Consider the following 24,664-nt stretch of genomic DNA (forward strand, 5'->3'; position numbering starts at 1 on the left):
CCTCCAGGTGACAGGAACATAAGTGGAAACAGATGAGGAGTTCTCAGATAACTGTGTCCTTTGCATTATTCTTTGCTGTTTGATCATTTGTTATTAGAACTACCTTGCCTGTAGTGCAGTGATTAAACTTAAAATGGAGGGAAATAAATTATTACAGTTTTAATGGTTAAAGAGGTTATATGTTGAATACACATAATTTGTTTTTTATTGCTTGTTTACATTAAATGTCAACATAGTATGTGTCATGGTTGGACTTGCGAGCTTTCAAGTCTACTTCTTAAAGGATGAGAAACAAAGACAATGCAAACCTCTATCACTAGATAAATGTCAATGAGTCAGTGCTGATACTAACATACAATGCATCTTAGAAAATGAATGCCCAATTTGCTTTTTTAACATGATTTTTTCATCTAGTCCTTGGCAGCTGAGTTTAAAATCTACTTTAATGTCTTTAGAATCTACACCTCAATTTTTATAATTTTTGTAATTTTTATAATTTTTATATTGCTAGAACAAAAGTTATTTTTCTCACCCCCATTTTTAATTACTGATAAACCTGCCTGTTTTACCACATGCACCCTGCTCAACAAATGAAAGAGTCAAAATTGTCTTTGTTCTCCAGGGTGGTAAAATGTGAGGGTAACCCCCAATCTCCAATTAATTAATATTACATTGTATTTTCTACAAATAGTATTCTTTCTAAACAACTACTTTAAATATTATGGAGGTGTTTGGAATTGGGAGTGGGGAGTATTGTCTCCAGAGTAACAGGGGCCATGATTATTCACATCCACCTGTTGGGGTCTGACCCATGTCAAGAAGGATGAAGATTTCCCTGTCACTAGAATTCTTATGATGCTATCTTGAGATGTACTGGAATCAGTCTGTAAGTATTTAACTAAATTCAGTACAGAAGCTGATAAACACATTATAGTTACAAGTATTTGTGTATGTGTGTATATGTGTGTGTGTGTGTGTGTGTATAAATGAAGCTTATTGACAAAATTAAGGTAACAGCTCTGGAAAACTCAGCTGTGCAAGCAATGTATTCTCATGCCTAAAATATAGAAATCATAATATATCTTCCTATTACAATAATATAAAACTAGCCTCTCTGTTGTGGTACTAACAAATAATTGTGTACTAAAAGATTAACATACAAAAGCAGGAAAGAACAGCGATAAGCAATTTCTTTCCCAGTGTGTATTGAGGGCATTGCAACACGTGATTGCTTTAGCAATAATTTCACCAAAAATATATTTCTTGCCCATTGTTACTAAAAATGTATCATAAGCTGCAAGTCATCAGCACACTAATGTGCATATGGCTTATAAACAGAGTAGATATACTGCTTGCAGACAGCATAACCTTAATTCCACCGATACAAAATATTTGTTGTGCCAGTGAATGCTCAGTGAAAGCTTTTTTATGTTCACAACTGAGGTCTCAACTGAGCCCTCACAACCATGCATTTCAATTATTTTGCACTTGTGATTTCACCTTATAATTACATCCTAACTGAGGTCTTCCAGACAGGCATAATTCTTTTTCTCATGATTAGAATTCCGTAATTCAGAGGATTCTGATATTGCTAGAATATTAAAGTCACAGGACTAATGTTAAGAGTTACAAGGTAAAATCAGTACACTTATACGGTATTTATTTTTCAGGCAATTTTCTAGACTGTCAAAAGGCACGCTAAGAGCATCTTAATTTCTCTTTGAAAAAGCATTCATTGATTTAGTTGTAAAAACTAATTTCTCATATATCATGCCATGACAGTTTACTAGGAAACTTGATCTAATTAAAAACATGTGACAATATTTATTGACCCTCCCTGTTCCATCTTTTATTTTTCCAAAATTCACTTTCGCAAGGACAGTTTCCCAAAATCCATCCATATTGACCCTTTCATGCGCTTGAAATCACTGTTTATTGATCACCAGCTATGTCTCAGAAAGTCACATAACAAATGTACTGGTGCCATGAACTAGCCTCAAGTTGTCTTTTGAATTCAATAATAAACCAATACTTTTTCATCTTGAGTAAGTGGTTTTCTTAAGAAGAGGGCGGTTGACTAGCTTAAATTATTCAACATTATAGTGACACGTCACAAAGCATGAGAGAAAGGTGTCCTTGATGTATATATAACTTGGCTGTACTTGCTAACTCCTCCATTTAAGTGGATTCACACTGGCCTCTTGGGTTCTGGCACCACTGGGACAAGACTGTACCTTCGTGAGACAGGTTGTGGGCTCAGGCCTAAAGATGTTGTTTTAACAGTTTTCCTGCTTGCATCTTACCTCTTTAATTTCATCAGTGAGAAACAGACTGATCTTAGGTTAATTCTCTGGGCTCTGATTTGGGTATACTTTTCTATCTAGTTTTTCTCTGTCTTTGCATTCAGATTGCTCTTAAGTTTTATTGTGGGGTTTTTTTTATTTTTGTTTTGTTTTGTTTCGATTTTTTAGGGGGATTTTGTTGGTGGTGGTGGTTTTTGTTGTTGTTATCATTGTTGTTGCTGCTGGTTTTGCTTTGTTTTAATGTAAAATTCTTATTATAGTTTTTTCTTTCCTCAGCATCTCTGCACCTGAGATACTGAAATAATGTTTTTCCTAAGCTAGGCAAAGCTAGTCTTTCCCAGGAGTGTCTGTTCAGGCTGCCTGAATGCTCCTTCTGACTGTGCTGTCGCTGGTTCTCCCATGGGACCTGTAGGGGCTCACCCTCGTGTGTAGGACCCCTGACAGCTGCACTGCTGTCACCCTTGGCTGCAGCACATACAGGCTGACTCCTGCTCAGCTGGTCTTGAGGCCACTCCTCACAGCATCAGTTGGCACCTTTTTCAGATGGACATCTCTGTTCCTTTTTTGTACTTTTCATGGAATCATAGAATAGTTTGAGTCAGAAGGGACCTTTAAAATGTCATGCAATCCAAACACCCTGCAATATGCAGGAACAGCTTTAACTCAGTCAGGTTGCTCAGAGGCCCTTCTATCTCAATAGCAGAAAAAAATCTCAACATCTCAGGATTTAGTGATTATTTTAGAATATTTTATTTTTATTTTTTGCATGTGTACCATTAGGACATCTTTTACAGAGGCCAATTGCTTCTCACTGATTTCCAATAGTCTTCCTGGTCTCTTTTGAATTCCTATATGATCCTCTATAAGAAGTTTAGACTGAATGATCTCTGGAGGCTGAATAGTCTTCGACTCTGTCCTGTCTTACCATTGTGTTAACCTATGTGTTAGTCAAGACTTTGATACAGATTCAGAGACAGTACTGTAACAAATTTAGAAATAATTTTTATATGTAAAAGACATTCTTAGCTGATGAGCCAGCCTGCAGACTTTTTCTTCCTTCTAAAAGAACACAAGTATTGTGGTAAATCACTGGACTGATAATGCAGATACTGTGAATATGAACAGCAACAAACAGCTTACCGTGGAAATAAAATTATTTTCTGAAACCCCACATTTAGTATCACATAATGCCTTGACCTAAGGGATTTTTTTTGTTATTTTCTGAATTTAATTATCAATTTTTTTGTAGTATTTGTAGAAAGAAGAATATAATTGACATGACTAATTATTTTGGGCAAAAGCAGCTCTCAGCCTGGGACAACAGCCTACCAATTCTGCATTGATTACTAACTTGCATATTAGCTGCTTTAGTAACAGTGCTTCCCATGGCTACTCTGTCTTGAAACCTAACAAACATAACCAGCATAACTTTAATCCACACAGTTCTTTCTCTTTACATGAGAAGAAGTGCTCTCCAGAGGCTTGGTAGCTGATGTAATGTGCTTATAAGCTCTGCTAGAATACCAAATGATCTCTGAATTTTTCCACTGCTTAGTTTAAAGAAGTACTGGATTGCCAGATCCTTGCTGTTTAATTTGATTCTGGTTTTGCAATGATCATTTTCAACAACTTTATATTCAACAAATACTTTCCTTCAAACTTAGCAAAGACAAATATAAGTCCTTCCATTGGGACAGAATAACCCAAGTCACTTGTAGGAGCTAGTCACTAAAATGCTGGGGAGAAAACAGCTCTGCAGAAGGATTTGTGTCTTTTAGTAGGAAGCTAGTGGACAGCAGTGTCTTGCAGGTGCATTGGCAAAAGTGACCAGTAAGCAGAGGGGAGTGATTATTTTCTGTTCTCAACACAGTAAGCCCACATGTTGGATTCTCTGTCCTGTTGTGGAGCCACCTGAAAAGGAGAAATTAACAAATGCAGGCAAATTTAGTAGAGAACCAGTAATGTCACAAGAGAAGTAGAATACACAGCATACAAGAGGTATGAACCCAGTGTTTGGTAGCATGGAGGAAAGAGGTCTGAGGTGAATCTGTCTGTACTGTTTTGCAACAAAATTGAGAGAAAGTACTGTGAAGGTGAATTAAGATTTTTCTCAAAGGAGCACAAAGATCAGAAGTTGCAATTGGGGATCATCTGGTACAATCAAGAAAGTTTGGAGTGAGGTGGTCAACCACTGGGAATGTTGCATAGAGAAGCTGTGGGATGTTTGGGAGATTTTGAAACGCTGACTGAAGGCCTGAAGCGTTATCTTAGTCTGAGGGCAAATGTGCTTTTAGCAGAGGTCAGAATAAAGCTCTTCAAAAGTCTCTCCCAACCAAAATTTTTCTAATTAGTTGTCTGCCAATGTATGATACTTCCTCCTACCTATGACTAAAACACAAGCTGCAGCTGTTGCACTTCAATAAGCTTTTAAAGGAAGTGAGGGTTAGAACTCATGGATTGGACATAGGCTTGCTGTTTCAAACACACACCAGGGTCTAAATTAATTTAGGCAAAATCATATAGCTTTAATTACTTGTTCTTCTCCTGAGATGTGGTAGAAAGCTGGGAGCATGTGACCAAATGGTGGTGAATAAGGGGCTGCACAGCCTGAGTTTGATGGGAGTATTTTTTAAATATTCATGTATCTACATGCCTAGTGTGATTATTTGCTGGTTAAGAGGTTTGAATTTTAATACATTGTCACAAAACTGTCCTTACATCCCAGTAAGCCTACTGCTGAGGTAAGAGTTATCTGTGTATAACATTGTTGTCTTGTTTTGTGGAATATTAGTATAGGTCATAGAGATGGATGAGACTTCTTCCATGTTGCTGCATAAAATACGGTGGGAGAAGGGGGGTGTCTTCTGGTTATATTCCAGTTATTAGTATGGTACTGCCTTTGTTATGACACAATACACCACAAGTGGCATAAAATAAAAGAAATCCTGTTTCTCTTTTTCTTGCTATGTTATGTTGATGACAACCTAGTAGATGTACTCTTAGACATTTGAAATTTGTATAAATTTCAAAGTATGACTTTTATTCAAGAGAGGATAGATAGCAAAAAAGTTAGGTCCTTAAATATGATCTGGTGTATATACACAATAAAAGCATCTAGGTAAAGACTGTTTACTATTGGAGCCATATCAGATGTTTGCTAGTGAGGAATTTCACTGAAATAACAGTGACAGTCTGTTGCACTTACATTTAATAGTAGTAATAAATCTTTAGCAGCAATAGATATATTTAGCAATAGAGCTGCAGTCATTGAAATGCATCCTAAATATTCCAGAACAAAGTGAAAATTGGTCTGTAGGATTAATGTCTTACTCCTTCAGAAGGAGATGCCAGAAATTCAAATGCCATCATGCATGCTGTTCACCTTTGGTGCAGTTCAGCTCCCTTGCAAATGACATTATTAAAGTCCTCCTACTCAGTGCTTTTCTCACTTCTCTTCCAAACACAGTTTTTTGAGGGTGAAAAATTAAGAGACAGATCCTTACAATTTCTAAGCTGTGACAAAATATGGACATGTGAAAATGGTGGTTATGTCTGGTTTTGTTTTCTGTGGGGAAAAAGGGGACAGTGGAGGGAATAGGTGAAGGGATTTTGTTTGTTATGACCTGGACTAAACCTGTATCACATGGAACATCACGGACTGTCACAAGACAGGATCTGGGAGCACAGATTTAAACCATTAATGAAACACAGTGTACTCGGTGCTGTCTCTGTGCTGGTACAGGCTCCCAGTGTAAGCAACTGTCTAAGGTGGGTCATAGCTACCCTCTTTTTCTGAGTATGATGTTGCTCCCCAACCACTTTGTTGAAGCCAGTATTAGTAGGGTGAACAGACCCATTTCAAATGTTTTCCTCTTTCAGGTTGTTTCTACATGCAGCTTTACTGCAAAGATCGATAAGGATCATTGACCCCAACCCATCATCCTGCTCAGGACAGCCCCAAAAATCACACCTGAGAGCCTGAGGGCATTGTCCAAACACCTTTTGAATTCTGTCAGGCTGGTGCTGTGACCACTGTTCTGGGGAGCCTCTTCCAATGCCCACCCACCCTCTGGGGGAGGAACATTATCTTCTTCTTACCTAAACTTCCCTTGGCACAGCTTTATGCCACCTCCTCAGGTCATGCCGCTTGTCACCAGAGAGATCAGTTCCTGCTCCTCTGCTTCCCCTCGTGAGGAAGATATAGACTGCAGTGAGGTATCCCCTCAGACTCCTTCAGGCTGACCTCAGCCACTTCTCATAGGGCTTCCCCTCAAGACCCTTTATCATCTCCACTGCCCTGCTTTGGACACTTTCTAGTAGTTTAATGTCTTATTTTTATGCTGTGGCACCCAGAGCTGCCCCCAGCACTCGAGGTGAGGCTGCCCCAGTGCAGAGCAGAGCAGGACAATGCCCTCCCTTGCCTGGCTGGCCATGCTGTCCCTGATGCCCCCAGGACACAGGTGGCCCTCCTGGCTGCCAGGGCACTGCTGACCATGTCCAGCTTCCCTTTCCAAAACGCTACTCTCCAGTTTTTAGTATCATTTATTAGCATAGAAAATTGAAGTTAAATAATTATTGCTTGTAGTTTTCTTCAAATCTGCCTCAGAAATTGAGTTTGTCTAAAATAATCGAAAGTCTTTGGGCTGCTTTTTTGCTCTTGACAGGTTATTTTCTGGCTCTGCCTATCCCAGCACAGATCAGTAATTTTGCCATTTATGTCACACAAATTTATGGTCCTACAAAAGTGGCCAAAAGAAAGAAATGCTTCCCAAAGGAAAAGCCTGAGGGCAATGTTGATTTCACACATTTAATTTGGCTGTCACCTTCACTTTTTCCTCCCTCTCTCAGCTACCATGGGATCCCTGGTTGACAATACATCAATTCTTAAATCAATGTGTCAAATAGAGTTTTTTAGCCAAACTGAACATTTAAAAGAATATGGTGCAGTCTCTTCCAAGTTTCAGTTTGGTTAATTCTGCAGCAGAGTTCAGGATAATCTGCAAGCTTTCAGATTTTTGGCATAGCTTTGAATTTTGCATCTTGCTTCAAATGTTGATCTATGAAACAAAACAAAGAATGTATGAACTCCTTGTCAAGACAAAGAAATATTTTTACAGAGAAAGTGGTAATGAACTTCCTTAAAAGATGGACCAAACATTATTTAATGGCTTGGTCGTCACAGCTGAGTAAATATCTTGCTATGCATTTAATTCTTGAATTTAATCAATCAAGGATTTTTGAGCCTGTCAAAGTTTGACTTGTCTTTTATCTTACACTATCAGTATGTTTAAGAATTGAAAGAAAATTGTATGTTATTATAGCAACCATTTGAAATAGCTTCCTATTGCAGACCTTTGGCTTGTTTAAGGGAGTGTCAGTGCTAAAAAAGATGGAAAAAATAATTTTAAGCTGGTCTGGCTTCATTTTAATGCAGATGTAATTCTTTCCTAGTGATGGGCACATCAATTCTCACTTTACACACTTGTTTCACTTATTTGAGCTATCAGTTTGTTATTGTTTCAAATGTATGAAATATTACAACTTTCATAACTGATGCAGAATCAAAGTTGTGGTTATACAATATTACACAAAAATACTTATACAAAAGAATACATTAATGGGACATATGTATTTTTTTTTAAATCTTCCCCTTCCCATGCAAATGCTTGTTCAGCAACAGCTATAATTGTAGCTAAAAGTCTGTCTGATTTAATAAGAAATCACAGGATACTGTGGTTTACTGACATTTATAATAAAGTCTCTTGTTTGCATTTAGTCTTATTCATTTTTCAGTGCTTTGTCAGCCCTATGCAGAATGAGAAGTATTGATATAAGAGAACAATATAAATGTAAGATTTTGTAGTTTCACATGCTATTAACAGGCCACAGGAGTCTGGGGTGAGTTACTCACAGATTTATCGTGTGAGCAGAACTATAGGTAACTTAGGGAAGTTCTGTTCATAATAATAATTTTTTTTTACTAGGGAATCTCATATTTTACACTCAGATCAACTTTACTTACTACTCACAGTGCTAGATGGGCACTTCCATACTGCTAACTGTAAAAATGTTGTTCCCTGGCTCTACTAAACCTATGACACGTTTACACAACATCTACCAATCTGCTTCAGCTAGAGGAAAAAAACCAAGAGGTTTTGATGGCGCATTATATATGTTGAGTTATTCTTGCTTAACAAGTAAACTTTACCCAGGACAAATATGTAATGACAAAGACTCACAGAAACCTGTTTAATCAGCAGAAAGTTGTTTTTATATAGTTTTTTGAGGGGATTGCAGAAAGTTGGGAGAGTATTAAAAGTAGAAAAATTAAGAAAATGGTGTAAAGTGAAACTGGATTTACATCCATCGTATTAAAGAAGATCTGCATTTTCAGTGATAGGCAAAAGTGGCTATTTGCAAATTTCTTTGTGTCAGTCTATCTGGACTGAAATTATTTGCTTTATACTGGCTAGAAGTGGAGCATCTTATATCAATTTGAAGGAGTATAGATGAAAATAACGCATGTGATATGTGACTCTATTGCACTGTTGTTCATCAGACCTGCTCATTTTAGCAAAGAACAAGTATTTTCCTAATCCATTAGAATTCAGGGCAATTTTTAAGGTTGGTTTGAAGCTTCCACTAGCAAGTCATGTTAAATGGATATTATAAACTGGTAGATGCACTAATCTAAAAAAATTTCCATTTAGACATTATAACAGTGCCTCCTGGTACCATGGTAAATACATAATTAAAAAGCCTGTTTAGCTTCACCAGCACCTGCAGGTGTATTGGCATCACACTGAAGGTTACTCGGATTCATTATTCCTAATTTTGAATTGGATTATTTAATCTGTTTCATTGACTGTAAATTGGAAAGCAGAAAGAAGACGTGGGATGGAAGATTTTTTTCATTCTCATGCAGCTTTGTGCTAGGTGAGGTCGACCAGGCATTTTCTCAGGCAAATATGCGTGTTTCAGACCCTTATTAATTTTAGTAATCTGTTTCTGAATGAGTTCAGCCTAATTCAGTGTCTGTATCTGAAAGCAAAAGGTTTGGTTGGGTTTTAGGGTTTTTTCTTCATTTTTCTTTGGAGAGTTTTCTACTTTGTTTTTTTATTGTAATTTTTCTTCCCCCACCCTTCCAGTTCACTGATGGTAACAGCCACTCTATTGATGCAACAAAATAAAAAGAAGATATTTTCTCCCATTTATGAGGAAAGAAGTTTACTTCTGCACTGGGATATACTTACAGAGAACAGACATAATGGCTGACTGAAGAGATAACCAACGGTTATCTTAAATATTGAACAGAAACAACTGAAATTGTAGTTTTGTTAATTAGTTCTTAGTATCACAGATTTTGATTTACTGCTTTGGATGAATCTGTTATTAATGTAGGTTTTTATGGTTTGGAATTTTTGTTTTAATTCAGCACTAATTAAAAGTTAGAGGTATTCATGGGATGTGCTCTGTTTAGGGTCAGAAGCAGGACTAGTTGAATTGGAAATTAATATTCAGACAATAAAACATGTGGCCAAAATGAACAGTTTTGATATAAAATGAGATGATTAATGTAGATGACTGCACGGGCAATTTAAAGCTTTAGTGAAATATATCTTTTGGCTTTGAAATTTAATTAATCCTAGCTCATTGCACAGTGCTATGCACTGTTCAAGCATATGCAGCATTTATAATCTTTCTGATTCTCAGGACTGCCATGGAAGTGCATTTCAAATTGCAAAGTCACAGCGATTTCTACCATGACAGGGTCAATTCAGAGATGGACAAAAGTGCAATGAATTTAGCATCTAAATCTGAGAGCAGAAAAATCCAAAGGAACCTCCACAGTTGCAGAGGGATAAAACAGGAATTAGGGGGGCTAGGACAGCTTAACTAGCTGTGTTTTATCCAAAGCTTGTCTGTTAGGATTTTCTTGCTTGTGCCAGAGGGAATTGTTGGATCAAAGGAAAAGATAATGTGAAAGTAGTAAGTTCAATGATAGCACCTATGGAATCTGTCAACAGCTCCATGTCATCACCTGGGATTACCTGAGTTTATGTTAATGTCTGTTCTCTATATATTGCATATTGGTAGCTACCATCTTGTAAAATATTGTTTATATGGGAAGAAAAATGCCATGTATTGTTTGCTTTTTTACAGTTCCACATTGTTAAATTTGAATGCTGATTGACTGTTTGTGTTGGAAGTAGCAAGGAAATAGTGCTTTAATCTTTTTTGGTATAATGCACAGTTGATTTATCTATCCAAGTAATACCTGTATGAAATAGCAGTGTGCTACTGTTGGCTGAAATAATGTCTGTGAGTATCCAGTTTAGAATTATTCCAATGAAGAAAGGGAATAATATTGATAAAATATTTATTCTGATAAATCTGTTATGGAATAAATAAAAATTATGCTAGCATCTGGTAGCAGATAATACTTTTTTAAAAGACTTAAGTTCTTGGCATGATAGCATTTTAAAAGTAGAAGCGATGATGGCAATGTACTGCTGCCTTATCAGAAAATGCAGCTGTGCAGAATATTCCTCAGCCTAGCAAGTAATCTATTACCTGTCACAATCTCTGCAGCTACTGATCTTCTCCTATTAATTTATTAATTTATCTAATTTGGATATGAGGATGAGCAGAAGCACTTATTCCTTTTGTCATTACAGTGTTTCAATTAAAATAATATCTGAGTACATAAGAATGTGTGTTACTAATGAAATAATCCAAAACTGAGTATTATTCATTATTAAAACAAAAAGTATCAGCACACCTGCTGGTGTAAATTTTAAACATATTGTAAGGTGAATGTCACTATAAGGAAAGTGACTAGCATGCAGAAACATAGAGCAAGAAAATATTATGTTTTTCTCCAAATGAACTGAAAATTTAAAGGTCTATACCTATATCGCCTTGGTCTGCACTAAATATTTAAAATAAAACTAGTTTCATTAACCCAAGGAGGGGAAATGTGGAAGCAAAATGCTTCATGATGGAATTTAATTGAGCCTTGTGCAACAAGCACTGCAAGTAGTAAATCTCACAACTGAGGTACAGGAAACTAATCAAAATTAAGCATTTTAGGCATATAAATATAATATGAGGATGCCAGAGGAAAAAAACAACCCATATTAATAACTGAATGAAATTTATGTGAATTGTTATTGTGGTCTCATTCATTTTTGATGGACAGTATTTCTTTTAAAGGACTAGAAGAGTTTTGATCAAACATTTCCAGCAATGAATTTTCATCTTTGTGATTTCCCTCAGGATGGATCTATTGGAGTAGATTCCTGAGACATGCAAGTTGTGTTCCTCAGGAAAAAAAGAAATGGTTTTGTTTTGATTTATTTTTTGGGGGGCTTGTTGTTGTTGTATGATTTTTCTTTTTCTTTTTCTTTTTCTTTTTTTTTTTTCCTTTTTTCTTTTTCTTTTTTTTTTCTTTTTTCTTTTTTGTCTTTTTTTTTTTTTCTTTTTTGTTGGGTTGTTGTCTTTCTTTTTGTTTTATTTTGTTTTCTTTTTTAATGGAGAGGATAGAACAGTTCTTACTTCCCCTTTCCATCCAAGAAAAAATAATTCTTGGCTCATCTTTGACCTTTTGACCTTTGGAAGAGCAAGCTGATCTGTTTGAGTAGCCATGCAATCAGGTGATTTTTACTTAAGTCTCCGTGTTAAATTGAGGCAAATAAATGGTAGGTATTTGTCAATCTAATGTTTTGGTGACATAAATTTATATGTAGTCAAATTTTGTCTTGCATTACATTCTTTCTGGTCTCTAAATATGTCAGAAGTCCTATCCACTTAGTTTCACCTGGTTTTGGCTTCTACATTTGTTTCCCTTTTCGGATTACGTTGTCTCGAAAATTTGGACTTTGTTCTTTTGAAAAGGAAATACTATGGGAGAAACCACCAGTTTTGTGTTCTTAATTTTCATTTAATGTTTTGTACTTTTTTGGCTGTATATTTTGTTTTGTATTTGTGAAACTTCTCTTTAGAACTATAGTAGTGGGCTACCTTACAACAATTTTCTTTTACTAAATCACTCATCAAATTATAATAGTCAGTCATAATATTACAAACCTGTATTTTTTAATTGTTTGTGCTACTGATACTGCTTTTTCTCATTATCTTTAACATCATAAACAGGTTTGCATGAAGAAGTGTTGAGTTACTTGCTCTTTTCTTTTCCCATCTTTGCTGGTCAGCTGAGCATGGTATTACTTTTCCTTGTTTTTGCTTTAAGTTCCATTTTCTTGATTTTCATGGTTGAGATCCTGTATTACAGCTTATCAATATTGTTTGAGAACAGGATCATTTTGTGTGAACAATGGATAGAATTAATTTGATTTTTATTTTTATGGAATTTCTTGGTTAGCATTTGACTGAATGTCATCAGATGTTTGTAGGCATATTTGAAAGTGATGCTTGGGTTTGGTGTGTTGTTGGGTTTTTTGGGTTTTTTTTTTGTTTACTTGGGATTTTTCCTACTAATGAAGCAGACAGACTATTTCTTGTATAGTTTTAAATTGATTGCCGTGAGCTATCACTTGTATGAGATGTATTTTTTGCAGCTTGTACATCAGAGGATTTCCCTGAGTTGTTTTCTCATGTAAATACTAAAGAAACAGAATTTTACAAAAAATTAATTTTAAAAATTTGTTTTGGGTTGAAACAATAGTTTTAGTTTTTTTTGCCTTGATGAAAACACTAATGTTTCTGTATTGTTCAACAAGTTTAAGAAGAGATGAGGCTGTATTTTCATTTTCCAGTACTCTCACTGGAATTTAGTATTTTCCTTTTCCTTGAATTTATATCTTTCTTTAGTTATTATGGAGATAAAGTTGTCTTTTTTTACTGACTGTGAAGCATATCCAGAATGATTTGTGAACTAAGCAGCTAAAAGATATGCAAAAGCAAAATGGTCTATCATGCAAAGGCTTGTCACTTTGGAATTATTACTATTAGAGAACTAAACACAGAGGTTACTCAGATGAAAGTTTTCTTCTTGAAGGCCCAAGAATGACTGCAGTATGATTGATGCTGTAAAAACTGCTATATTGAGAATGGAGAGCTGCAACATTCATTTTAAAATAGCTTTATATCTTTCATGCATTTAAACAGATAAACCCTATTACCCTGATTTCTGAAAGTAATTCCAATAATACAAGTGAACCTTAACTGTCTGTAAATGTATTTTAAGCCAAAGAGCAAAGAGCTTCAAAAAAAGTGTGTAATTAAGCATCTGTGCTAAAGAGTGTGAAATTTCATATCAAAGCCTGTCTGCAGTTGTCTTGACAGGGAAGGCGGGAGGAGTGGATTAGTCTGAAAAGTTGTAATAGAAAACGAGCCTGACATGCTGTGGCATTTTGGGGATTTACATACATTTCATATTATTAGGTAAGAGAAGTCATTTAACATCTGAAATTAAGACACTAAATGTTTACTATGAGAAACAGGTAGAGTTTAGATGAAGGAAATCCAAGGCTTGAGAAGTCTTGAACTTGCAAAGACTCATGCAAAAGATTAGTTTTAGTTAGTATGGTGTCTTATCTCACATGCTTGCTGGAAAACAGCACCTATCAGCTTTTTCAGATGGCTGAACAATTTGTGGTTTACTTTAACCACTTAGATCCACTCATTAAAATTTTACCATTCTGTGTATGTAGAGCTTGCTGTTTCACCACTGCAAGAAATATTTAGAGAAACAAAGAAATAGTTATTACAGATAAATATTAGTTTGTGGCAATTCTTTATGTAGGAATATTGCAGCCATTGTACATCTGAGGGGATGAATGGCAAAATAATAATAATGAAAAGTGAAGATCAAATATACTAAGTACGTAGGTTTTAGACATCTAAATACATGGGCCGTAGAAAATTTGAGTTCTTTTGTCAATTTTGGAGTTATTACGGCTTTGTTATATTTGTTGTCTTAATGGAAAAGTGTTTGCCTTAATTACCTCCCATTGCAAATACTTAATTAGAGGTTATGTTTGACAGTTGCTGAGTAGGTTGCTCCAATTTTCCAAGTCTTTTCCGATCAAAGAAACTATTAACAGATTGTAATTAAATACAGGTCTGAAAGATTAAAGTCTTTAAACTCCAAATATAGTGTATTATCAGGATTAAAACAAATATAAAACTGGATATTCTCATTCTTATATTCATCATGCTACTTATAGGCATTGCAATACTTCACTATGAATTATTATATTCTCAACAATAGCATATGGGAAGATCCAAGTACAAGTAAGTAAAACACTGATTACATTATAATTCTTACAAAAATTGTTTTGCTTGTTATGGAACCACGTTTATAATTGCTCTTTCCAAAATAGAAATGATATTTTAGTCTTATTTTTAAAGTCTTTTTATAACGTGTATTCTTTTTCTGGCTGAATGAAATGCTTTCCTCATTCAGACAGATTACCCAAACGATGTAACAGGAAACAAAAACTTCATGCCCATTTTATAACTGATTTATAATAGGTATGTTAGTGCAAAAAGCTAATCAGGGAGTCCCATAGCCTCTGAGTCTCTCTATTGCAGCGAAATCTGACTTTTCTTTCATTGCTGTATTTTTTCCTGACTAAATACACTTACAAACTGATTTTTCAGAAGGTTTTGTCTATCTTTTAGATACCAGACTATGAATTACAACTGATATCAGCAAGTAATGAAGTTATGGCAGCACGAGGAGTAAAATACTGCTTAAGTGAACTTAAGTACTAGTTATGTCATTGTTGTTATTTATTGTTATGTCATTGTTTAAATTGTCCATAACTAGCATTTGGATACCAAGGGAGTTCTTGGTCAGCTGTTTGTAAGGCTAAACTCTTTCAAGCAGTATGAAAGATGCTGTGTGCACATCCCTTTAAAAATATCTAGCCATCTGTTAGCCAAAGTGTGTGCATGGTGTAAAGCAATCCCACACTAAGGTTCCCTTGTCTGAAGAGGATGTAAGTGTGTATTATGTACATTTGTGCAGTGGGTGAAAATCATTGAAGTATGTAAGAATTCTGCAATGGAAAGAAAATACAGGTTTGTTAAAACTTGTCAAAAGAACAATAAAAGAGATTATTTATTTTAGCATGTTTCTTTTCAGCTACCATCTGCCTCTTCTCAGTGCTTTTCCAAAAATTGAGAGTTTTAGACAGTTTTGTTACCTTGTGGGGAGAATCCAAGATGTATGATACAGATATCCTTCAAAGTCTTTATATTTTAAAATATTTTAAAATATGTTCTAAGGTCAGACTGCATATCAAACCAGTGTGTTCCTTCCACTGTATTAGCTGATTTCTTTGGAGAAAAGTGTACAAAAAGAAAGAGAAAAGAAGCCTGTCTTGTGGATGGTAGTAGCTATTCAAAAAAGGAGTACCACCTCTCAGCATTACATGCTAGGTTGACATCTATATACATATATAGATTGACCAACAATATGGTATTTAATTTTTACATATATGAATTTATGCAAAATGTAATGTGTGAATTTTGAAATATGTAGAAAAAAATTAGTGTTATCCAGAAGACATTTATTTTCTGACCAGCGGCATAACATAATGAACAAGAACTACAATAGTTAGAAAATAAATGCTAATGATAATCTGATGACAATAAAATTATCATCCTATCTCATTGGCTACTTACATTTGTTGGGTGGTTGTTCAGCTATTTTCCATGGTTAGAGTTCTCCTGTACCGTTTTTCACTTTTGTGACTTATTGTTAATATTGCTGCAGGGTAAAATGATCTTAAGGAAAAATTTGGAAGTTGAGACAAAGGGCACTTCCTTTACATGATGCAGGAGGGGTTTAAACTAAGGTTTACTAAAGTAAACTAAAGAAGGGAGGAGAACTTCAATCTACCCCAATCCTAGCATTTTGGTGCAAGTGCCAACAAGAGACGGCCAAAATCTAGAGAATTTTCAGAATCCAGCAGGTTTAGTTAAGGAAGAAGTTCTTCATTATGGGACAGATTGTACAGAGAAGCTGAGAATGCATTTTCCTTGGAAGTTTGCAAGGGCAGGGTGAATGGGGGTCTGAAGAATCTGGTCTAATGAGGGGTGCCCATGGCAGGGGCGTTGGAAATAGATGGACTTTAAGGTCCCTTACAACCCAAACCATTATATGAATGTCTTACGACAAAGACGGACAGAAAATACAGAATAGAAGACAGAAAATGTACCGAAACATGTACTGTTGGTAGCTGCAGTAGGTTCAGGATGGAAGGGTTACAGATCTTTGGTCAAGGAGAGGATGTGTGCAAAGACTACATCGCAAATAGGAAAAAATTGGAAGTTAATATAATGGGAAAGAAAAAGATAATGCTGCAGCTCAGAGAGCAGCTTATTTATAGCAGTTTATTGACAGGATGAGAATATTATTTTTAGCAGCATCTTTCAAACGTTCTTTAGGAGAATTACATCAGTATAAGTGTCCAAAACACAGTACAATGACCAAAGGATTTTTCATCTAAAAGAAAGGGATTTTTTTTTAAACTCAAGACTTGGAATCATTTTTTTTTCATTGTTCAAAATGTTTTGATATATTTGTGCATCACAAGGAATGTAAATTGGTAAAGTTATGATTATTTGCATAGAAATATTTCAAAGTTATCTCTATAAAGAAATAAAAGGCTATTTAATTGGTCTTCTCTATTTCTTATATTAGAATGTTGACTGGGAAAACCCAATAATTCTTATACAGAAAAGAATCTAATGAATTTCACTGTAAGAATAAAAATGACCCTTTTTTCTTTTTGAAATGTCTGCTGGCAGTACAGCTATTTGACGATCTTTGCTACATTCTTTCCACTCCTACTGTCAAGCAAGCAGCAGATCTGTTGGATGGAGTTTCCAAACTGCTTATGGGCAGTGATCCACCTGCAGCACAGTGAAATAACCCACAGGAGAGATCTGAAAGCCATTGAATGAATATGTTAAATTACCCACCAATCTTTGTCCATTTAGGACCAGGAAATACATTAGCCATGTGCATTTACAGAAAAATCTCAACTAGTGGAATAAAATTTCTGATCAGAATGAAAAAGCTATCCAATAAATGTCTGCTCCTAAATACCTCTATACTAAAAAAGAATACTGTAATGTCTGTGTCCTTCCTGAGCTAAAGAAGGTAAAGATAGATGTCTTAGTAATTCTGCAAATTCTGGATTTACTTGTATTATCATCAGTATTTTTTGATGAAAGTCTAAGAACCCAGCAAAATTTAGAAAATATTCATTGACAAAAGCTGTTTTTTAGAAGACACTTAACTGTTATTCTTATGGAGTTTGTTGCTTTAGCAATTCTCCTGTGATGAGCAGCATGGGATCTGTTATCCTGAGATTAGGTGCAGGTCTGAGAAATCTGATTTAAAGGAACATGCCTCTACTCATGGCCGGGGATTGAAATTTAAGGTGGTCTTTAAGGTCCCTTCCAACCCAAACCACTTTTTATAATCATGTTAATATACAATATAACACACAATATGTATCCTATTTTAAAAATATCCTATTTTAAATTATGTCTCATAAGGGAACAACAGTGGAAATTACTTGCACAGAACATGAGAGGGAACAGAGACACTTCAGGGTGTATAAGACCCTGCAGATGTCTGCACTTCAGATGTTATCATCTGTAATTCCAAGAACAGAAATACTGATGTGTAAACTCTACACTGATATGCATTTAACCAAGCCCAGGAATTTAAATGGGTTTTCTTCAGCTTCCTTTACCATCCAACTACCTTCTTCAGGGCAAAAGTGATTCTTTTGGAAGCCAGAATTTCACAGCAATTACAGTCCTTTAGAGACGCTGGAGAATTTGTCCATTCTTGAGACTAATCTAAAGGAGACACATAACAAGGATTTCTAGTATTTTAATGACTTATAGCACCTTAGTGAGTAATTCCTGCTCTGTAGAAGATGGTAGCAATATGCAGGATATATAAAACCTAACCTGGGAAGTTCAACAAGAAACTAGATGGAAAAAGAATTCCATGTATCAAACAAAATACAAAGTTAATGATTCTGTCCAAAACTTGGGAATTACTTTTTCCTTCCGACAGTCTGCTCAATATGTTGTACATATTTGTCAAATGTTCCACAGGGTGTTTGGAAAGGAAATTATCTACAATGTGTTAAGATGTGAAGAATAAAAATGGTAAATATTTCAATTTATCTTTCTGTGAGAAAGTACATGTGGAAACACAATTTAAGCTAAAAAAATATCACCCCGATATTATTTTTTACTATACCATTTTAAGAAATGTAACTGTATCTGTTGCATTTATTATAATTATTGAGAGGGGGGAAGATGACAAAAAAAACCCCAAAACAACAAGTCAAGAACATTGCAGTTTTTGTTTTGAAAGGACATTGACTTTTAAAACAAAGAAATACACTGGTGTAGGAGGGAGAAAAAACCAATCAAGATCAATGTTTTTGATTCTATATATCTCAGGTGAAAAGTGTATGTTTTATAATCATCTTTTTTTAGCACATATTACTCCCAGCTATCCTGGTGTTTAATGTCCTGCTGAAGATGTTCAGACAAATTGTACCTGTAGGGGAAGTAATATTTTTTGGCAATATTTAACACGAATGCATTTTAATTCTGAGGAAATAGTGGCATTTTCTCCTCCTATTCAGACTTATTTGCCTACATGTTTATTGTTTTAGCTAGACGCACCTTGTTTAGTATTTATATTAAGCTTCAATTTAATGTTTATATTAAGTGTGTCTGGTAACAGATGAAAAAAACAGTAGGAAATTTGTTCTCTCTAGATACGTCTACAAAACTGTGCATGTAATTTCTATTCAGTGAGAAAGGATAAAAGCATCAGTATCCTAATCTTTTTGTAAATATAGAGGGTTAACTGATTTTGGTGTGGTCAATTATGTAGCTGACAAAATACCTCTTTTGTATTTTTGTGTATTACAGGGAGTATCGTGTACCTTGGGATGATGGTGGGGGCATTCTTCTGGGGAGGCTTGGCCGACAAGGTGGGAAGGAGACAATCACTACTGATATGTATGTCTGTCAATGGATTCTTTGCCTTCCTTTCATCCTTTGTCCAGGGCTATGGCTTCTTCCTCTTCTGTCGCTTGTTTTCTGGATTTGGGTAAGCTCCTCTGGTTTTGTTAATTTTCACAATCCTGTGTGTCAATAAAACTTTTCTGTTTGCATGAGCACATTATTTTGTGTAGAAATACAGTCTGTGTCACTGATGAGACAACTAAGCAAGGTAGCTACTACACTCCTAAATAGCAACCTGAAGGGAAAGAATAATTTTGGGGGAAAGACACAGACTGAAAACTGTGAGAATGAGTTTGTTCTTATATTGCAAAGGCTTTGTTTTGTGGAGTTGATCAACTTGCTTAACTCTTTTAAGCCTCAGCTTCTGTATGTACAGCATCTTGTTCAGTCAGCAAAGTAACACTCTCAATACAGGTGTACACTAAGATTTTGGTAATATTTTTAAAGTTTCTAATGTCTTTATATGCACAATATTGTGCACATGGCATCATGATAAATTTACAATGGCATCCTAAACTGTGTCAAATGTTTCTCTGAAATATTGGAGTTTATGAACCTGTGTTTTCTTTCCTTTTCATTTAAATAACTTCTCAGTGATTAAATTTATAAATTTAGACTTTTATGAGCAGAGAAGGAGTTAGGTAAGTAAGCTACTATGAGAAAACCTCTACATTTACTGCGCACTTGAATAAACAAGAGCTTTGTTCTGCCGATGGCTTGGTTTAGCACTTCTGGTCATTGTTTGATTCAGATTAAGACTCCTAATTACAGTTCCAGTTCATACCACTATTGGTCTTTGGTATGCTGAATAGACAAGATCAGATGAGAGCACAGCAGCTGTGCTGTAAAGCCACACACATGAACTCCATTTCATTAATGGTTTGTTGCCTCTATATTATGGAGCTATGGTTCAGCAATACAGTTATATGATATTTGTGCTTTGAGAAATCCTTTGAACTGGTCTGAAGTAGGCTAGGGCTCAGCATGAATACCAAAAAGAAATTACCGAGGCACTTGGTAGTTTTAATCTGATTTAGGAAGAGGAATGGAAAGACAAGAGGAGATAAAAAAATGTGAGGAGTCGTCTAGCTAGAAGAATCTCTTAGTTTGTCACCAGATTGTCAGATATAGCTTTATAAGACAAGAAGGAAAAATGGCAACATTCTACTTCCTGAAAACCCCGAATCCTATAGAAAAACAAAATTTTAAAAATCCCTTATCATAAATTACCATCATTTCTAGATGCTATGTTTTTTCACTCCATGCACAAACACTACAGATCATGTAGCATGACACTTTCACTCTTCTGTGATCCTGCAAAGTTGAGAAGCTTGTTGTATTACTGCTTGGCCTGGTCAATTTCCTGGGGCAGGTCTGGACCCTTATGCTACAAAGGTTTGTTTTGTTGCAGACCCAAAATGGCTTTAATTGAAATTGTCCCTTTTGGGATATACTGCAAAATTTGCAGTTATTATACTTCATGAGAAACTTGCCTACACCATTTCCTCCTCACCTGTCTAGGAGCTTTTACAGTAAGAGTCAGAGCCTGTAGCTTTCCTTGTGATACATGTTTGTCCTTGATTGGGAACCACATTCTCTTGTGTACCCAGCATATGATTAAAGGTCCTTGAAGGAGCAGGCCTTTCAAATCTTTATCATACACTTTCCCCATTCTGTTCAAAGTCCTCCTACCTCATCTTTGAGAGCTACATGAATAGATCATAGATAATTTGTCGCCATGTACTGTATTTTAAATGGAGTCTCCAAAACAAAACAAACCCCAAACCAATCAAACAACAACAACAACAAAAGACAGCATGAACTATAGAGTTGTTCCTCATAGCAATTACTGCAGAGAGAGATTCATGGCTGGCTCATATTTGCTGTTTTCTTCGAAGATTGGATTTTTTCCCTGAATAATCCCTTTCAGATTATATCAGGGTAGGCATGTGAAAGCCATGAGGTTTCTAGAAATCTGTTTGTTAGACCCTCAAGATGAGGAAAATCCCATCTTGATAGGTGTTTCCCCTCTTCCAGTCAATGGGCACCTAACGAAACTGCCACAGTTTCTCAGATATGGAGGATAGTGGCTTAGAAACTTTGTCTTTCAATTTCATCAGGACCCACCAATGTATATTATCAGGTCCCATCAGCCTGTGCATCTTCAGGCTGCTTAGATGTTCTCGAACCTGATCTTCTCCTGCAGTGGAATGTTGTCATTCTTCAAGTTCCCCTGCCTTGCCTCCTGCAGCCGATGTGAGTGGAGCTCTTCGTGATGAAGACTGAGGGGAAAAAAAGTTAAGTGCCTCAGCCTTGTCCATATGCAGGTAACCAGATCTCTGGTTTCCTTTGGGAAAAGGCACATGTTTTCCCTAGGCTTCTTGATTACATTCCACTGTACTTCTGTTTTTGTTCCAGTAATTTTGTGTGATTCAAATAGCCCAACTATGGAACTTGAATGATTTTAAGGAAAGAACTCAATTATATGTTTTAAAGGCAAAATAGTATTGTTACTCAGACTGGAGAGGAGTGGGAGTTTTCTGAAGGGGCAGAGAGTTATCGGGATAATTTCTTTTAATTAAAGATCACTGAAATTGAATCCAGAAGCCTGATGAAGGTCTCTAGGAGGGCTTTAGACATGGTTTCCTACAAAGTGAAAAGACATAGAAGAGAAACTGTGCGTGGTATTCATCATTAGCCATTGTGGGAAGCTACAAATATTTATCATCAAAAAGCACCTTGTTGTATCTGTTTGAAAATGTCAAAAGAATGTTTCTCTGATGCAGAGCATGACTCACAACATAGCTGCTAACTTAAATGAAGCTGGAGTTCTGTTCAACACTACCACTGTGAAATATTATTCTCAGCTATATAGTTTTGTCCAATTTCTAGAAAACACTAATCTAAGCTATTAGTTTAATATTTTTGATACTTACAAATTTAGATGCAATTTTTTTAAAGTACAACAACTACATTTATAATAAAGTGATTAAAACTGCAATACACATTTGTCTTATCCCACTAAATTTCATTTTGGTTGCTTCAAGATATGCAGAGATTGTACAGTTTGGGGGAAAAAATCATGCTTATCCAGCCCAAATATTACTTCTAAAAGAAGTCAAAGTTTTCATACATTGAAAACTAGCTGAAATAAATATTCTGAGGTGAACTACAATTTAAAATTTTTCAGACAACTTGATATGTTTGCTCCTGGTGGAAAGTTATTCTTTCTTCTGAGTAAAATAAAAGGTGCTAAATAAATGTGGCCTATTTTAAAAGCACACAGTATTTCCAGAATGCAAAATTTCTTCAATTTGCCAGAATTGCCAGTTTGGCCAAATTTCTTCTCCAGACCCACAGAAATATTAGGAAATACAGGTTAGATATTGTTAACTGATGTAACTAAAAGCTATTAAGAAGCTTTTCTCCTGCCTGTTATCCCTTGGGAAAAAAAGTCTTTCTCAATATGTATTCCTTTTCCAGACTGCTTTGGACTATGCTTCATTACTTCTGAGACTTACCTTCAGACTTTCTTCATCCTTTAGACAATCTCTAAACCTTCCTGCAGTACTCCTTCTATATTATTGGAATCTATCACAGAGTGCTGGTGTCACTATGGTAGAACAAAACTTGTAATTCAGGTATTTTCTCAAATTCTTCACTTTTTCATGGGGAATCAAAAATTAGCAAAAATCCAAAACTATGAGTGTAGTTTCTTGTAACTTGCAGTTCTGAGAGGTTCTCTGAGTAAGTCCACACACCCTGACTTTTACCAGCAGTTTTGTATACTACATCGAGTGGCAAAAAACACTTAAGGGTTGCATATCCACCCCTTAGAGACTATGACATGAAGGGTGTACAAGCAGTCTATATACATAACAACTGCAAAAATGTTCCAACAGAGATGAAGACTGAAATGTTCCAACAGGATAAGATTGTTGACCTACCCTAGCAGTTCCTTCAGGAACTAGTACTCCTCTAGGAGGAACTAGACCAACCTCCAGCTTTTATAATTCTATATCATCACTATTTAGTATCATGTTGTATTTATCTTTTACTTCCTCATATCCACTTGTTCCACTGCTTTGTCGTGAAGAACCTTGTATTCTTTAACTCTCAAAATGTTGTAATCTTCCGCCTCTGATTCCTCTTCAGCATCCAGCTGTGTCCTATGCAGGGCTATCAGTGTTTTTACACTGTGAGCTAATGAATAGCTCTGCAGGTGACTGGCTTCAAAGCTGATAGGCTATGCCAAAAGGGATATACACTTCTCAGCGAAGCCAAGTGAGCATTTGGCAAGGTCTGAGCTTCACAAATTGCTTTGCTTCAGTCCTTGCAGCTTCAGATGTGGGTAAAGGTTGATGAGAGGTTCTCAGAGAGAAAGGAGTCTTCTCTAAACCTTCTCTTCCCTTCTGTAAGAGAAGACACCATTCTTATGAGGAAAGGAAGATTATATACAAGGAAGGAAAGGGGGGAGAAGACCAGACAAGGGTAAATAAAGAGAGATTATGCAACAGAAAAAAATCAAAAGAAAAATTATAGAATCCATAGAATTATTTAGGTTGGAAAGGATCTTTAAAATCATTGAGGTCAACCATCAAACTAATACTGCCAAGTCCACCACTAAGCCTTATTCCTAAGCATCTCGTCTATAGATACTTTAAAACGCTCCAGGGATGGACATTCCACACTTCCCTGAGCAGTCTGTTAGAATGTTTTGCAAACCTTTCCATGAAGAATTTTTTCCATGGAGAAATTTTTCCTACTCTGCCATTCCTATGGTACAGCTGAGGTATTTCCTCTCACTCTATTTTTTGTCTCTTGGAAAAGGGAGACCAGCCTTTCTACACCTCTTTTCAGGCAGATGTAGGAGGGATAAAGGGTTTTTTCTGACTTTCTCTAGCTGAAAGTGCCCCAGTTCCCTCAGCCACTCCTCTTAGGACTTTGCTCCAAATGTTTTGCCATTCTTGTTGTCCTCTCTGAACATGTTCCAGCATCAAAATGACCTTCCTGTGGTAGGTCATTAAACAGAGGATTGGAGGTGTTGTTGTACCAGTGCCCAGTACAAGGGGACAATCCCTGCCCTGCTCCTGCTGGCCACACCATTGCTGATCCTGGCCAGGATGCCATTGCCCTTCTTGGCCACCTGGGCACAGCCCGGCTCATGTTCAGCTGCTGCCACCAGCACCCCCAGGTCCTTTGCAGCCACTCTGCCCCAGCCTGTGGCACTGCCTGGGGTTGGTGTGACCCAAGGGCAGGACCCAGCACTGGGCCTTGTTGAACCGCACACCATTGGCCTCAGCCATGATCCAGCCTGC

The 24,664-nt window shown here is 36.2% G+C and overlaps 1 protein-coding gene across 1 annotated transcript in view; it reads left to right on the top strand.

Moving 5' to 3' along the window:
- The window catches only part of SV2C (synaptic vesicle glycoprotein 2C), a 103,532-nt gene that overhangs the window by 27,471 nt on the left and 51,397 nt on the right, over positions 1-24,664 (top strand). The window contains exon 3 of the mRNA XM_054282063.1: positions 19,251-19,431. Within this exon, the coding sequence (XP_054138038.1) occupies positions 19,251-19,431 (181 nt within the window). The remainder of the gene's footprint in view (positions 1-19,250; positions 19,432-24,664) is intronic.

Source organism: Melozone crissalis, unplaced genomic scaffold, assembly GCF_028551555.1.
Source record: "Melozone crissalis strain CALT ecotype California unplaced genomic scaffold, PUWL_Pcris_2 ptg000005l_1, whole genome shotgun sequence".
In the NCBI taxonomy this organism is placed as follows: domain Eukaryota; kingdom Metazoa; phylum Chordata; class Aves; order Passeriformes; family Passerellidae; genus Melozone; species Melozone crissalis.